Consider the following 16115-nt stretch of genomic DNA (forward strand, 5'->3'; position numbering starts at 1 on the left):
AGTGAGGGAGCAGGAGGGACCCCCATGTGGGGTTTTGGTGCAGAATACAGAGACATAAAAGGAAAGGCAGGGAATGTGGGCTCACCAGTCGCTTCTGTTGCAGCATGGAGAGAGAGCAGGAGCTGCAGGAACGTGTCATGCTCACTCTCTGAGCTGTTTGAGTTGAGGAAGTTCTCCGCGGCCGAGTTTCCTTTCCCTCTCTGTACTACTGAAACAGGAAGCTGGTGAGCTGGAGCTGCCTGATCGTTACACACAGACACAGAGGCAGCTCTGGCAGCTCCTGTACTGGCATTCTGGTTTCCTCCAGCTGCAGCCATGGATCAGTGCTGGTACCACGGCAACATCACTCGCTCCAGAGCCGAAGACCTGCTCTCCAAAATAGGCAAGGATGGCAGCTTCCTTGTGCGGGCCAGTGAGTCCATTGCTTCGGCGTATGCACTCTGCGTGCTGTAAGTACACTTTGATCTTGGTGCTTCACACGGGCACTTTTGTCCCTGCTCATGGAGGGGTTACTCCCTGCTCCCTAACAGCCACTGTGCTCCTAGGAAGCAAAGCATGGCTGGTTTTCCCCTGCTGGGCCACAGGGTAGGGTTGGGAGCTGGCTGAACAAATGCAGGCTCTTCTGCTGCTGTACTTTTTGCGCTGCTCTTGCCCCTGATCCAAAAGGACAGTCAAAGGTAACATTGCTGCGCTCTGAGATAAAAAAGCCTCTTGACTTCTTAGAGCCTGGTTGCCCCTTGGGTCACGTATTTACATGTAACAACACAAACGCCGAGCTCAGTACCTCTGAGACACGTTCTTGCTCTGATTCAGTGTGTGTTTAACCCAGCACCCTGCATGGTGCTGTGTCCCATTCAGCAAATGGCGTGAATAAGTCCGTGGAGCAGAGCACGATGCACTCAGCACAGCAGTGAGTCTGCCTGCCCGGTAACGTGGCTCATGGGGTAAATGCTGTCATGTAGGAAATAGGGAGAGATGCATTGGCAGCCCTGCCACTGTATTTGGGTTGGGGTTGAGCACCAGAGAAAGGGTCACCTGCCCTGGGTTTGCAGGGCCAGAGGAGGATGAAGGCAGCAAGCAAAGTCTGAGGACTGAACTCGGCATTACAGGGGATAAGGCAGTCACTCTCTGCTTTGGAGAGACCACAGGAGCCTCTGTAGACCCTGTTCTGCCTGTCAGATCCTTGTTGGATTAATAACAACTTATTGCCCCCCCTCTGCCCGTGAAACTACAAGTAAGTTTCCCAGTATAGCTTCTTTCTGAAAGTGCATTGCTTGCAGCAGTGGAGGCGGTGCTGGCGTTTATAACCGTGGTCTAACTGCTTGTCTCTGAGGTCAGGCTTCTGGTGACACCACATGCTGCTGCCGAGGGCTGTCTCTGGCAGAAGGCATGGGGCTGGGCAGCTTCTCCGTGTACACAGGCGTTCTGACAAGGGGTGAGGGCACAAGTTGCCACCCAGGGAACATTTTACTGGAATAGACAGCGACTTCCATTGAGCATTTTTTGTACAAATGCTTTGCTTTGTAACTAGCACACACACACATACACAAAAGATGTCTTTACAAAGCGGTGGTGGAGACTGCAGAAAGGGAAGGTGCCGTAAAAATGTCTGCTAACGTGCATTTGCATAAGTTTTTCCATTGTAAATGTTTTTGCAGCCAACTTTGAAAGCCTTTGTGGCTTGAGAGACATGGGATCAGGAAATAGGAACAATATAATGACCAGGATTTTCTGAGCCGGGAGCCAAAGGTTATGTTTTTAAATCCATTCTAAGGTGGCTAACATGAATGGTTTGATTAAAGAAACAGCACCCAGCTTTGTCAGCCAAGAGCAGCCGGGTCTGTCAGCAGCAGCTCAGCATCCGAGAATCAGCCCACAGACTGCTGCCAGCATAAGTAGCATCCTTTCAGCTGACTCTGGCCTGCAGTTAGTTTGTGGACAGAAAGGGTTAAAGGCAGTGAATAAGTCTTTCCCTCTGAATTTCATCCTGACAAAGCACACAGCTTTCCTGAAGCTGGAAAATTCCTTGGAGATGTGTGGGTTTCAGCTGTGTTATTGACTGGAAGGTGTTGGCAGTGCTTCGGTCACTCCTGCCTGAAGAATGGAGAGGCTGGAGACAAGGTGAGAGAAGGAGGTGGAACGGGAGGCTGTCACAAAAAGGGGATTATGTTGAAAGTCACTGTGCATGGGGAAGGAAAACAAAACCCTGTGAAATTTGACTGGAAAAAGAAGTGTCACGTTGTACAGACCTGTTAGCATCCAGCAAAATCATGATTGTTTTATTATAGATCGAAGTAGTGATTTTCTTGAAGAGCTGCTTTGGGAAAATAGGGCTTGTGTAGATGTGGACCAGTAAGGGAGGGGTATCTGCAGGGCATTTTCAGAGCCCCTCCTGCCTCCTCTAAAACTGACAGCAGCAGTGCTGAGCTCAGCAGAGAGCAGGGAATGCTCCTCCCCCAGCTCTGCTGTCCTCTGCTCTCTCTGCTGGTCACGCTGCCCCATAAAAGGCAAGAAGTGAGGGTGCTTTCCTCCCCATTTTCTCTGAGCCCAGACTGTTAGTCTTGCCAACTGATGGAGAAGCAATGGGCTAACTCAGCTGAGGGGAACGCAGGAGCAGCAGTGCTTCTAGAGAAGAGCTCACAGCCTTAGGTGCAGCTTTGGCTTCCTCCAGGAGGACTGTTCCTTGGAGGTACCATTTCCAGCACCCTGAGGGGATGGCATCACTCATAGGATGCTTAGACAGACCTTGTTGTGGTTGGGCTCCAACATGTTCCAATACATTTCCAGTATGCGCATCGTCACCCGTGTGTGAGGGTCAGTAGGAGAGGAAAGGGAAAGCACAAGCCTTGTCCCCTTTCTTCTGCTAGCTGGCTGATGGAGCAAACATCAGAAAGTACGTGGGGACACATTTAAACTCAGGCAGGTGTTGTATTTACCCCACCCCACACACATACACACAGCCAGGCTGAACAGCAATAAGGCAATTCTGAACTCACACCCAGTTTCTAGGGAGGATCTGAAATGTGAGAGCGATTGGGACCACACAGCCTGGCAGTTGGGATGCTGAGGAGGCAAAGGCTGAGGGCTGAAAATGAAGTGCACACCACAGCCTTCTCCATCCACATGCACTAAACTAAGGGGCTGCAAGGAGGGACCCATGTTTGATCCTACAAAGTGCTCCTCCTTGATCCTATCTTATCCAGCAGCTCTTGGCTTGCTTTTCTACTACTCCGGCTGCAATCTCTTGACAAGTGTTACACCAGCTGCCTCATAAGACCCTTTGTGATGGGAACTTTCATGGAGGGTCCTTCTCTGGCACAAGCACCATTAAGCTGGTTTGTTTATCAGTTCCATAATCTCCACTCACAAAGGTTTTCTCTCATCAGCTGCATGAGCAGTTCTGCTTGGCCCTTGTTTGCGTATCAGAAGGAGGAAATGGTGTAAGAGAACTGCATTGGCAGATAAAACCAAAACCTATAAGCTCCCTGGGGGCATACCCTCCTCTGCCTCTTGTCTGCTCTGGGCTCAGTGAAATGAGCAGAGCTGTGGCAGTCCTAAGATGCTCAGGATTGTGCCCGTGGCTTCTTCCAGCTCCCTGGTACAGCAGGATGAGCAGGTGCCTATGGGATGGTATTGCATTGCTTACTGAAGCTCGGTGGGCAGTTCTGTGTTCTTGGCCGTTGATGCTGTTAAAAAGAGGTTCATATGGATACATGAGCAAATCCTCCAAACACTCAAGAAAAGTCAGCTCTGATTTGTGAATAATTTCATCTCCAATCGCTTTTTGTGACTCCCTACCATCCCGGTGGTCTCTCTTTCTCTCTCCTGCCTGGATTGATTCTGAAAAGTGTATGTATGTTATTGTACAAGAGGTGTGGTTGTTTCATTGATCTCCCTAGTTGGAGGGCTGACCTCAGCCTGCATCTCACGATACTCCTGAGTGTAATGCAGAGGCTCTGATACAGGCAAGGAGGATCTGATAATGGATTCCAGGTTTTCCTTTGAGAGGAAGAGGTTGAAACTAGCGTCCTTCATTGGCTTAAAGCCATATCGTGTGTTTTAACAGAACACTTTGCAGTTAGCTTGAAGGGTTTGAACAATCTGTTGTTCACTGGAGAAAAGGTAGAAGTCTATTTTTCAGCCAGCTTTCCCCTGTAAGCTCCCTGGAGCTCAGCAGCTGCTGAGGAGTGTCATGCTTACCACATTACAGCTGAGGCTTTCCTTCCTTGCCTTTGGGCTCTTGCACGTTAATGTGACATTTCACTGGGCAAAAGCCTCTTCTATCCTCCCTTAAATAAAAATCTAATTGAATGTAACTGGGACAAAACAATAGTTACAGCTGATGTTACTTTGGAGGCTAGAGGGAAATGGAGAGAAATGTTTAAAACCCTTTTGCATGAAGCTATCTACGTGTCCAGGGACCTTGCAGTATCTCCTCTCATGGGGTGGGGTGTTCTGGTGCAATTAATTCCCTCTGGGGGCAATCTAACAGCATCTCCTCTGATCTGTTCCAGGTTTCGGAACTGTGTTTATACCTACCGAATTCTGCCTGATAAAGAAAAGAGGCTGATTGTCCAGGTAAGCCACGCTGTGAATCATTCAGTCCCACGAAGATGCACTTAGTATTACTTGCTTGTGTGTTTTTTCACAACGGTTCTAACATTAGGACAGTAGGATATAGGGAGTGAAACTAGTGCCCCACGCCAGCACAGTGCTGGTTCCCAGTCCAGTGGTACTGCCATGTTTTAGGTAACTGAAAACCTCAGTTTAGGGAATACCTTTTCCCCCGCAACTGGCTTCTGGTCAGTACGTTGTGGGTCTTTTCATCCCAAAATCACCACACAGTTGACTTACACTCAGAAAATGCAAACTGAGTTGCAGCCTCAGGATACAGAAGGTACCAGGACTGAGGGCAGAGTTTCACATCTTCATTTTATTCCTGTTCTGCTGTAGGATTGCAAGCAAGCCACTTTCCCTTCCTTATCACCTCTCAGGCCTTGTTTTCTCAATCTAGACCATGAAACAGTGAGGGGTGGTATGGTCTCTTACAGCCCTGAGAAGTGGGCATGGATTTTATCGGGAATGAAATGGAAATACCTGTGCTACCCATTTGCACCAGTCTGCCTTGTTATTCAGGACAGACCTATGATTGTTCAACAGTGCTGCAGCCGTGAGAAATCAGTGTTTCGTTTTGCTGTAGCAATGGGCAGCTCAAGTGCTGGTCAAGGTTTATGAATGAGCTGGAGGTGTGATTTCATTCTGCGGCGGCTGCAATTAATCGTATCCTCATTGTTTCTAGGAAGAGATTATTGGACTGCCAGTGAATTCAGCAATACTAGGTCTCTGCTGGGGCTTTCTGAGTGAAAACTTCTGAAATCCACTAGATTTTTTCAGGAAATGCAGTCTAGCAGAAATGCAATCAAACTGATTTATGTGATTCTCTTGACATTTGTGGTTTGACTGTGAGGGATTTCTCTGTGTGTGATGCAGAGGTGTGGTGGTACCTTTGGCTTATCTGGGGCTCTAGGTTTAATATCAGGGTGGGCTAAATAAAGGGTATTGTTAACTCATGTTAGGAAGACACAACACAGGGGGCTGGCTGCTTCTGCAAGAGAAAGATTTGGGTTGTAATTGAGGCTTACGGATTTCATGTTGTTGGCTGCTTTTCTTGGTACGTTGTTGGGCCAGACAGCTTTGCTTACTTGTCTGTTGTGTTCTGTAAGAGACAAGAACTGTTCTGTGCATATTAAAGGACTGTATTTTGGAAGAACGGTTCTCCTGTGTAGGGATGTGAAAGCTGCTAAACAGGCAGAGTTTAACATTTTGCAAAAAGTCCATTAAAAGTGAAATCCTATGGAACCAGACCAAGTAGTATATAGACACAGCAATCACTAGATCCTTCTCTTTTCTGGGTTTAAAATAATAAAAAAAAAGGCACAGGAGAGTTGCAGTACCTAAATCCTGTGCTCAGCCCGGCTCCAAACAGGGGCTCTGATTGTGCAGTGTGACCTTTTTTGCTTGCACAGTGCTCCTTCCTGAAGCTCCTTCCTGTCCAGATCCAGGTGGTGTCTGTCAGTCGTTTTTCATGCTGAGAGCAGGTTTAGGACTATACGTGCAGCACTGGTGACATGACAGCTCTCCCTCTGCTGCTCCTTGGCATATTTTTTTTCCACTTGCAAGTTATTTCGCATTTTTTGGGTGCTGGTGAATAGATTTCAATGGTCTTTTCTTAGAGCCTGGTCTGGCACCAGTGGAATGATGCTCCGTGCTATTGTTTGCATGGTTGAATTCACTTTTCAGTACAGGTGGCAGAAGGGGAGGTGCACATTTTCGCATTCAGAGGTGCGTGGTTTTGCATTCAAACTGATGAAAAAACATTTGCATACATCTCTCCAGCATTTTGTGACATGCAGTGTGAGCTGCCATTAACTTTCTGCACTGCAGCAGCCATACAGCAGTCAGCATGGCCTAGACAGCAGTCAGCATGGCCTAGGCTGGAACACCTCTTGCCTGCCATATCTGTACCACAGTCTGACTGTAACCACATCGGTAGTGGTTACAGTCATTGAGTTTTCGTCCCCCCTCTTCTTTCCCTGGGGCTGTTGAGTTTCCTCCTTCCTTTACCTGAGACATCCAGATGTAGGAAACAGATCCACGGCTTGGATGAATCCAACCTGCATCCTGCCAATGAAAACTTACTCAGGGAAGAGGGGGAGGGAGGACAAAAATCCTTGCAACAGAGCATCTGTTACGGCGAATAGAGATCTTTGTCCCAGCCTGAGAACAATTAGTCATCAAGATCTATCTGCTAGCCTGCAGTGTCTCACCAGGCCGCAAACAGGAAGGGAGCAGAAGCCTACAGTAGCACAGCAGCCTGGGGGCAGGGATGTCAGGGTGGCAACATGCTGCCCCTGTGATAGCATAGCTGCTCCCTGCCCATCTTTGGGAAGAACCTCTGGGGTGCTTTGTAGGAACAGATAGGAATTTCCCTTGCTTATAGTTCATGCAGAATTGTTGGAAGTTTGGAAACTGGATGAGCCTATTCGTAACTGTGCAAAGAATGCAGGAGTAGCAAAGAAAACCTTGGAAATAACAAGTCCAAACTAACACCCAACTCGGTCACTCTAAGCCAGGCATCTGTGGTCAGCTCTTGCCATGTGGATTCACTGAGGGTAAACCTTTCCTACACTTGTCACTTAGTGCCTCGTGTATCTATCGAGCTGATGTGCTAATGGGACTCTCATCACTTCTCAACCTGAATTCCTTGGCATCTTAGCATCTCCACCAGGGAGAGTGCTACTGTTTTCCTTTTTCTAACAGGGAATTAAGTCCTAATTTGTTAAGTAGGATCAGGCTATCGGAACTAATTTTAAACAGTGTCCTCTGCTGGCTTTCCTAGGTCCAGGAGATGTGTGTGTATATCAGCATTCATCTCCTCTCTTTCAGTTCTGTGTTCAAAGCCGCTTGCAGTTAAAGCTGAGTTTGTACCTCTGTAGTCACTGAGGAAGAAGCAGGTTTCTGTGTCTAGGTTTGTGCCCACATGTAACAGATGATAGCACTTGGTGGGCCAGGTCTGCAGGATCAGGCACTTACCTTGCAGTGCTTGGTGGGAAGGTTGGTGCAAAGATGTCCTGGTGGACAGATGGCAATGTTGCCACCAGAGATGCCTGGCTAAGGCAGGAGAGCAGCCTGCTTGCTCAATGAGCAGCTCTGGTCCCCTTCTTTTTTCTTTTCTTTTTTTTTTGGTTTTTGCCTGCTTCAGGGCTTGGCAATTTCCATGGAATACTTTGATGTCAGAAGTCATGGCAAGCCGCCGTCTTCTCACACTGTGTGAGAGACTGTGTGACAGTATGGAAAACACCCCTGAAGGTCACTGCCTGTCTCTTTCCACTTCACCTTCCCAGAGTGCAGTAGCTTCCCAGCTCCCTGGCAGTGGTCTGCTCACATCTCCCTGCACTCTGCTTTGTGCGTAGATGAGATGTTCATTGCTCTGGTGCCAGCTCAGCATTCTGTGCACATCTGTGCTGGAAATCACCGTTGCTGCAGAGGTTTCCTATGCTGTACTTAGACTTACTGCTTGCTGCAAAAGGAGGACCTGACCCTATTTACTTGTAGTTTTTGCTGACTTCAGTGGGAATGATAGGTGCTCTGGCAGCACAGTTTTACACCTAGTGATCATCAAACTTTCTTTTTTCTTTCTTTCTTTTTTTTTTTTTTCCCCTCCTCTTTGCTGGTAATGTTCTCAGCTCTGCCAGAAGGCTGTGTGCAACAGGAAACGAGCAGTGCAGTGCAAGCAGTGCAGGGCAGCCCAGTGGGGGTGACTCACTGCACACAACTGACACTGAAGCTGTAGCTTACTGCTGTCCTTGCAGCGTGGGCTCCCAGAAAGCAGAAGGGCTGATAAAGGGTTTCCCTTCCAACCCACCTCTAGAAGCACATTGTGATGTCCAGATTTCCACTCTGTTGGTATACGGATTGGCTAAATATGTCATAAAGACCAATGTCCTCTGCCTGAGACAGGCACAGGACATGCAGTGAGAGGGCTGCTGGTCTCCATCACCGTCTGCAGGGCTGTCCTGGCCTCTGGGGGGAATTTATCCTGCTTTCAGTGTATGAGTCCTGCAGGGTGGAGCTCGGTGTAAAAGCTCCATCCGGCACACTAACCTGCTCTCTGTGAGCAGACATTCACACAGCTGCCCATCCTGCCAGCACAATCTGATAAGAGCACGAGCTGAGGTCAGTTCCTGGTGTCACTGCTGTTGTCACCAACGTCAGAAGCAGTTTGTGGCTGTTGTGGCACGTGCAGCACCTGCTCCCTTGCGGGCCCCTTGCAGAGAGGGACAAAGCTTTTGGGGTTTTTGTCCCTTTCTTTGATACTGTACTGTAAATTGGTGTGCTGCTGTGACAGCTGAGGCCAAGAAAGGGTTTTCTGTGGTAGGGATTTTGTGGTTTGCTTTGGAGTTTGTTCATCTGTCTGTATCTGATCAAAACCCGTCTACTTGGAAACTGCACTTGAGCTGTTTTGAGTGGGAGATAAAGCATGATCCTTTGGGTGATGTGAACACCTTCACGACTCTGCAACCTCTTAGAGCTTCTGCTGCCAGTTGTGCACTGTATTTATTCTTTCCAGTGCTTGAGGGGAGCTTATAAGCAGGATTATGACTGACTTTTTACACGGTCTGATAGTGATAGGATGGGGGATGGCTTTAAACTAAAAGACTAGAGATTTAGATTAGATTTGAGGAGGAAATTCTTTACTCAGAGGGCAGTGAGGCCCTGGCACTGGCTGCCAAGAGCAGTTTGGGTGCCCCATCCCTGGGGGTGCTCAGGGCCAGGCTGGATGGGCTCTGGGCAGCCTGAGCTGTTGGGGGGGGCAATGACAGGAGTTGGGGCTGGGGGATCTTTGAGGTTCTTTCCAGCCCAACCATTCTATGATTCTGTAGTTCTGTATTACATACAAAGCCTTACTTTCTACTGACTCAGACTGATGTCAAAGCCTTACGGGCTCCACGAGGACAGGGCAGGCACAAGTCCGCCTTGCAGGTAGCATTAAGACATCCATGGTCTGCTTGCAGCTGAAAGGCACTGGGTGCTGTTGAATCCCTGCTGCATCATTTGAAAGGCAAGAGGTGTCCAAGCATCCCACCAGGGGCATGCAGCTCTGCCTGAACAGCCACCAGGTGTGTGCTGGTGGGCAGGGTTGTGTGGCTGTGGGCTGCCAGTGTGTGTGTGGCTGCATCCCAGGGGACCACAGCAGGACAGCTGCAAGGCAAGAGAAGGGAGAAGCAGCATTGCTCAAAGGATGGTAGGGTGTTTGGATGGAGTATTTCAGTAGGGAATGGTGAGATTCTGCAAGTACCATAACGGTACTTTAAGGAAAATTAATGCTGAAAATGGAACTGAGTTTACCTGAATTACTTGGGCAATATCATCCATTACACTGAAAACTTACTGCTTCTGTGAGACTCTGTTGGCACTGAAATGCTGAGCTGTAATTAGGATGATCACTTTTCTTGCATAGAAACAAGGGACAAGTGGACAATCAGAGAATAATTAGGAGCAAGATCCCTTGAAACATAGGGGAAGCGGATTTCTACCACGCTCAAATATGTAATTTAATTATGTTAAGCTGTATTTTATTGATGAAAATGGTACAACTCCAGTTTGAGTATCTTCCAACGTTGATTTTAGATCAATCTGTAGAACTCTTTACACTCTTGAAACGCGGGACCGAAATTAATTGGCAGTCAGGGCTTAGCAGAATCTGTGTGCTTTGTCCCTGCAGTGTATCCAAATCTGTTTATACAAGGAAAATGTTCTTTCCGCCGTTGCATCTGAGGTAGGAATAAACATAATGCATTTTGCAGGCTTAAAAAAAAAAAAACACAACCCAGAAAGAAGCAGATTTAATAAGAAAACACGAGGCATTTCCTGAAACATGCTCATTCCTGCTGCCGAATCCCGCGGTATACGAAATTCTTCATACAAACAAACCATATCCAGCTTTTGTTGAGTTGGAATCCTTTCAGAACGTTTCCAGTTTCCTGAAAATATAGCTGCAAAATATTTTAAGATTGGGAAGGTAAAGATTAGATCTGTTACAGAGCAATCAGTTCAGCAGTTCTTGTTTAATAAGAGTAATCGTTTCACCTGATTTTCCTTTCGAAAGTCTTTGGCCACCCACGGCCACGCACCCAGCTGCTCTTTGCTGCCCCATGGGATCTTTCAGGTCCTGCTGTGAACACATGAGTGCACAAACACGAGTGCTTGAGTTTGCTGTTGGCACAAAAATGGGCCTGACACTTTGGCTGGGGGTTGGGAGCAATGGCCCATCTGCAATGTCACAGAAGCCTTCTCCAGCATCAAACCCTGTGTAGGAAGCTCTGCCCGCCCCTGTAGATATTCTCATTCCAAATCAACCACTTCTGCGAGCACGTTTGAAAGGAAGGGTGGTAATTGAGTGAGAACTACTAGAAGGTGCCCAACTTCTGTCTTCAGGTCATCACTTCTGGCAGTTTTCCATCTTGGTTTTCCACTGAAATTAGTTCCCTTCTTCTGGTTCCATTCTTCTAAAGGTTTCATTTTCCAGTATGCTGAAGTGATGCCCATCGAAGCTGGGATCAGAAAGCCTCATGGACAAAGCATGGCCAAGCTACCATGAGCTGGCAGTGCTCTGTGTTGAGCCTGAACTACAATTTGCAGGTATCTCTGGGTCAAACCTCATGTTCCAAACTTGGCGGGGATGCAGTGACCTGATGCAGTCAGTAGAAGTTGTGCTTTGTGACTGACTGCAATAGAAGCCATATGTAGAGAAAGTGCTGGTTTTCACAAAGGCATTGCATTACCTTTCCAGAAGTTCAGCTTCACTGAGTGCCACATCCCTGCATGTGCAAAAATAGAAACATTGGGTTGTGTCCAATTCCAGGGAGCAGAGCTTAGAAAAAAATTCAGCTTCACATCCAGTTTTATCCCAGAGATACTGGTTAGGGGGAGCATAAACGGTGAAGATTTGAGGAATTCCTGCTTGCATTTGGTGGGTTTTGTTAAACGAGAGTGCTTCTTCAGGTTAGATTTGTACAATCACAGGATGATTGGGTTGGAAGGCTCCTGAGGCTCATCCACTCCCAACCCCTGCCATGGGCTGGGTGCCCCCACCCAAGTGCAGCACTCCTTGCACTTGGCCTTGTTGAACCTCATTATGTTCACGTGGGTCCATTTCTCAGGCTTGCCACGTCCCTCTGCATGGCATCATTCCATGGAACCCAACATTCTGTTGTACCGGCTGCTTGGCTTGGTGTCACCTCCACACTTGCTGAGCAGTTTTGCTGCAGTGTTGTTCTGTGAAAGCATTAATGAGTTTGGTCTTGCTTATGCAATAGGTAAATGAAACAAGGGGTAATCCCTTGAAATAAAGAGCGAGTGGTCAGCCCAAATGTCACAACAATAGAAAACAATTGCTGTAGCTAAAAGCCTGAGAAATGTTGCTGGCAGAATACAGGAAATTGTCACACTAAGATGCTCGTGCTTATCTGTGCATCCCTGCATGGTTTTTTATTATGCAATCTCAGAAACTGGTGCAGTGTAACATAGAGAATGCAGCTGTTTTACGTGCATGTTCTGCCTGCAATGCTTGCTTTAGTGGTGCGTTTTGAAAAACTTTTTTAGTGTTACTTTTAATTTTCCGCTGGATGTTTTACATAGCTCAGTTATATTTAGTGCTTGATGTCTGTTGAAACAGGGATCCATTCAGCACAGAAGACAGCAGGGAAGGCAGAGAGATGATTAGCTGATTATGGATGCTCCACTGTCTGCCCACATAGCTTAGTGGACATCCCAAAGTGCTGTGCAGGACCAATCTGTGCAGGCACAGCTGGTGTAGATGCACATTCACCTGTTTCAGGGAAAAAGTTCCTTCTCGTGGGACTTCCAACCCCATTCACTGTTGCTTGGGGCTGTTACTTATTGAATCATGGAATCCTAGAATGGCCTGTGTTGAAAAGGAGCACAGAGATCATCTAATTTCAACCCCCTGCTACCTGCAGGGTCACCAACCAGCAGACCAGGCTGCCCAGAGCTACAATCCAGCCTGGCCTTGAATGCCTCCAGGGATGGGGCATCCACAGCCTCCTTGGGCAACAAAGAGGTTGCCTTCCAATGGGGGAAAAACTGAAAAGCAGTTGGGAACTGCCTTTGGAAATGATGGCTGTTAAATTCGCTGCCTTTTGGTTGCCTCACTGATTCTTGAGAACCTGTGTTTTCAGGCTTCTTTTGGTAACGGAAATTTTCATTTGACTCAAAGAGCTGATGCTTTTCAGCAGAAAACCAAAAAGCGCCAGGCTGGTGTTCAAATTACACAGAAGAAATGTACTCCAAAACTTTTTCTTCAGTTCTACCCACACACTTTCAGAAGTGCTAAAAATTGCTTTGGATCCCCATGGCTCTGTAGACGTGCACCCTGTAGCTAAATTTGATGCCAGCCCCTCCTGTTCCATCGTGGAGCCGTACAGTTTGCTTGCTGTTGTTGTAAATCTTCCTTGTTCTAACACAGAGCAATTGTGAAAGGTTCGGTTGCTCAGGAGGGGTCTCTTGTTAAAAGCTGGATCGTAATGTGCTGTGTTGATAAAATCCCTTCTGATAGCTTGAGTTTGGATGTGTTATTTGGTGTGAAGGACCATCTCACGTATGTGCACTTTATAACTAGCCCCAGGCTGGATGGGGCTGTGAGAAAATGGACTAGAGGGAGGTGTCCCTGCCTACAGCAGGGGGTTGGGACAAGGTGACCTTAAAAGTCCCTTCCAAAAAGGAAAACCACTCCATGAACCACTCAGTGTTCCTAAAAGCTTGTACCTAACTATTTTAGCTAGGTATTTGGCAATTACCATGCTTCGTGTGTGAACTGTGGTGTGCCATAGCAGAATGGAAACAGGATTTGAGTGTGGGATCATGGCGGTTCAAGGTAACTTCTCTATGCCCTTCACTTTCTGGAACTTCTAATGTGTTTTGCTTTAGGATGCAGAGTTTGTACTCTGCTGAAAACTCCTTTCTCTTCGAACAGATTATTTCAATTTGCAAACATCCCAATTCTGCCACGAGAGCATTTTTGTACCTGTGAACGTAGATGATCATTGGGCTGCCAGAATGAAGCCTGGGTGGAATCACACAGATGAAAACTCTTGCAGGGCCAGAGGAGATGAGAAGTGGCAGATACGACAGGATCTTTTTAAGGTTAACTCAAATGGGGCTCGTGTTCCGTATGTAGAAAGTGTTAAACAGTTAACACAGTGCGAGCAGAATGAAAGACTGTCCCAAATCTTTTCCATGAAATTATAGGTGGGAAAAAATGATAGCTATTGTGGCCAGAATCGGATTCGGAAAGAGTTTAGGTTTTTAACTAGATTTGCACTGTTTCTGAAATAGTTACATGTTTCCACTTAGCAATGGAGGCAAGAATGCTCGTTTGCACCTTCTTGACCTGCTACAGTTGGCATTAAGAGGATTCATATTTCCTGCTCTTGTTTCAAGCTAGCAAGGAAATAGGTGCAGAGCTTTAACAGATGTTCTGTGTGTCCTAGTATGAAAGAGTGAGAATCGCTTGATGTTCCCATTTTTAATGCACATAATGAGAAAGGAATTGTGATGCGGTGCCAGTAATTCACGTACAGGATCTCTTAAGTTGGTACTATGTATAAAGAGGTGGAGCCCATGGTAGAGGCAATATGCAATGATATCTTTCCGTTTCATTTTAGGAACAGAAAGGCTATTATAGGCTTGACAAAGCAGCAATTTTCTTTTCTATCTTCTCATTGTAACTTAAGGTTTTTTTGTTTGCAATGTTTCAGCCAGAAGCGCAATCTGGAAGTAATGCATAGCTCTTAAATTGCAATTCCTCGTTTCCTTCCAACAATAATTCGTTCAGAACTTCTGAAGATCACTTCCCCAGAATTCTTCTGATTTCTGTGTTCTCACCCAAAGTTTTAAATGTAAGAGGCCACTGTAACAAAAGCAACATGAACGAGCAAACCCAAGCATGGGGACCAGACTGTCTCCAGAACAGAAGGCTGTCTCAGAGGAGTCAAGGACTGTTCACATCCAGCTCTCTCCAGCATTACTCAGCTGTTGTATCTCCCAGGAGCTTTGCCATTCTCATAGAATTCATACATTTTGGGAGCTACCTGCCAGCATCTTTGCCCAGGTTCCTCGGCTTCCTGCCCTTATCCTTTCCCTTCTGCCCAGTTCCATGCCAACACCCCCCTCCCTGAGCTCTGCCCAGTGTCCACACAGCCCTGCCAGCCCGCAGGGTCCCACACTTACTGAAGCCCCCCTTCCTGACCCTCTGTGTCACAGGATCCCCACTTTGCTCAGCTGCTCACTACTCCTCTCCCTTCCCACTCCCTTCCCAGACCCGTGTTCTTCCTACCCATGCGTTACTTTCAAAATAGAGTACATTTCTGGGCGGATTGTATTTTGGGAAGTAGCTGTTTCTCCCAGCTGTGATTCCTATCTGGTCTCATTCCTGTGAAATGAATTGCTCAGCGTGAGATTTCATCTATAAATAAGAAGGTTGGAAAAGACCTCTAAGACCCATAAGTCCATCCATTGACCTGACCCATCAGCACCATGCCCATGACCACGTCTCTCTATGGCACAGCCTTTCTTTGATGTAAGCAGCTATTTTTCATCTCTGGCACAGTAACCAAACTTCTCCTTGAGAGCCAAAAGGAAATGTAAAGATGCCCCACAGGCTTCCTAGCTAGCAGGCAATCCATGACAACTGTTTGCTGAAACAGGAAACCTATGAATTTTTTTTCTTCTTTTTCAAATGGAAAAGAAAAAAGAAATTTCTGCCAGCATTTAACAGCCAAGTAGGAGCGACCTGATTTTCAGCTTCCACTTCACTTTGTGGGTTTTACGACAGTTTTATAACTCTGAAAACTTACTGTAATGCCTATATTTGAGTTTAAGTACCTGGTGTAAGGCACTTTGTTAGAAAGGACTGGACTTAAGCAATGCAAGCAGATGACCAGTTTCCTAGTTCCTCCTTGTGCCTTGGCTCAGGAAAGGAAAACACTTCCTCTTCCTTCTGAGGGCCCCAGACTTCCTGTGCCATCTATTTATACGGTTGTTGTAATGAGCCCCAACTTAACCACTTCCTTGCCTGCCTTCATTTAGGCTTCACGTCTTTTCAATCTGTTTTCACTTTGCCCTCGTAGCTCACCTGCAGCTTCTCCTGAAGTTTGCTGCTCAGAGCTGCGTCTCCATCCTTGGAGCACGGTGTTGTCAGGGTGTTCTGTTGGCCAGATGACGTGGCTTGGAGAGAACGAAGAAGGGCAGACTTATGTTGGGCCCTGTTGGTCTTTTTACACCAGATATAAAGGAAGAAAAGATGATCGGCTGTAACGAGAGCTGTCAGAACATTTAAGTAGATGGGAAAAGGCCACAAGATGCAACCAGAGCAGCGATTAAAGGCTTTAGCGATAGGACATAAAACTATTAGAGAGTGTGCAAAGGGAGGCTATGAAGATAGCAAAGGTTCTTTTGAGCTTTTCTCGTAAATCACATTTTCCAGCTCTTCTTTTGACATTTCTCCTGGGGACTCTCCCTGGTATTTTTACATG

The 16115-nt window shown here is 46.9% G+C and overlaps 1 protein-coding gene across 3 annotated transcripts in view; it reads left to right on the forward strand.

The window, feature by feature from the left end:
• Positions 1-245: 245 nt before the first annotated feature.
• Positions 246-16115, forward strand: part of INPP5D (inositol polyphosphate-5-phosphatase D) — a 44681-nt gene continuing 28811 nt past the window's right edge. For all 3 annotated transcript variants that reach the window (XM_042885365.1, XM_042885366.1, XM_042885367.1), the window contains exons 1-2: positions 246-449; positions 4515-4578. In XM_042885365.1, coding sequence (XP_042741299.1) covers positions 316-449; positions 4515-4578 — 198 coding nt within the window. In that variant the 5' untranslated portion in view covers positions 246-315. The remainder of the gene's footprint in view (positions 450-4514; positions 4579-16115) is intronic.

The sequence above is a fragment of the Lagopus leucura genome, unplaced genomic scaffold (assembly GCF_019238085.1).
Source record: "Lagopus leucura isolate 7727_CA_CO unplaced genomic scaffold, USGS_WTPT01 Super-Scaffold_100049, whole genome shotgun sequence".
NCBI classification, from domain to species: Eukaryota; Metazoa; Chordata; class Aves; order Galliformes; family Phasianidae; genus Lagopus; species Lagopus leucura.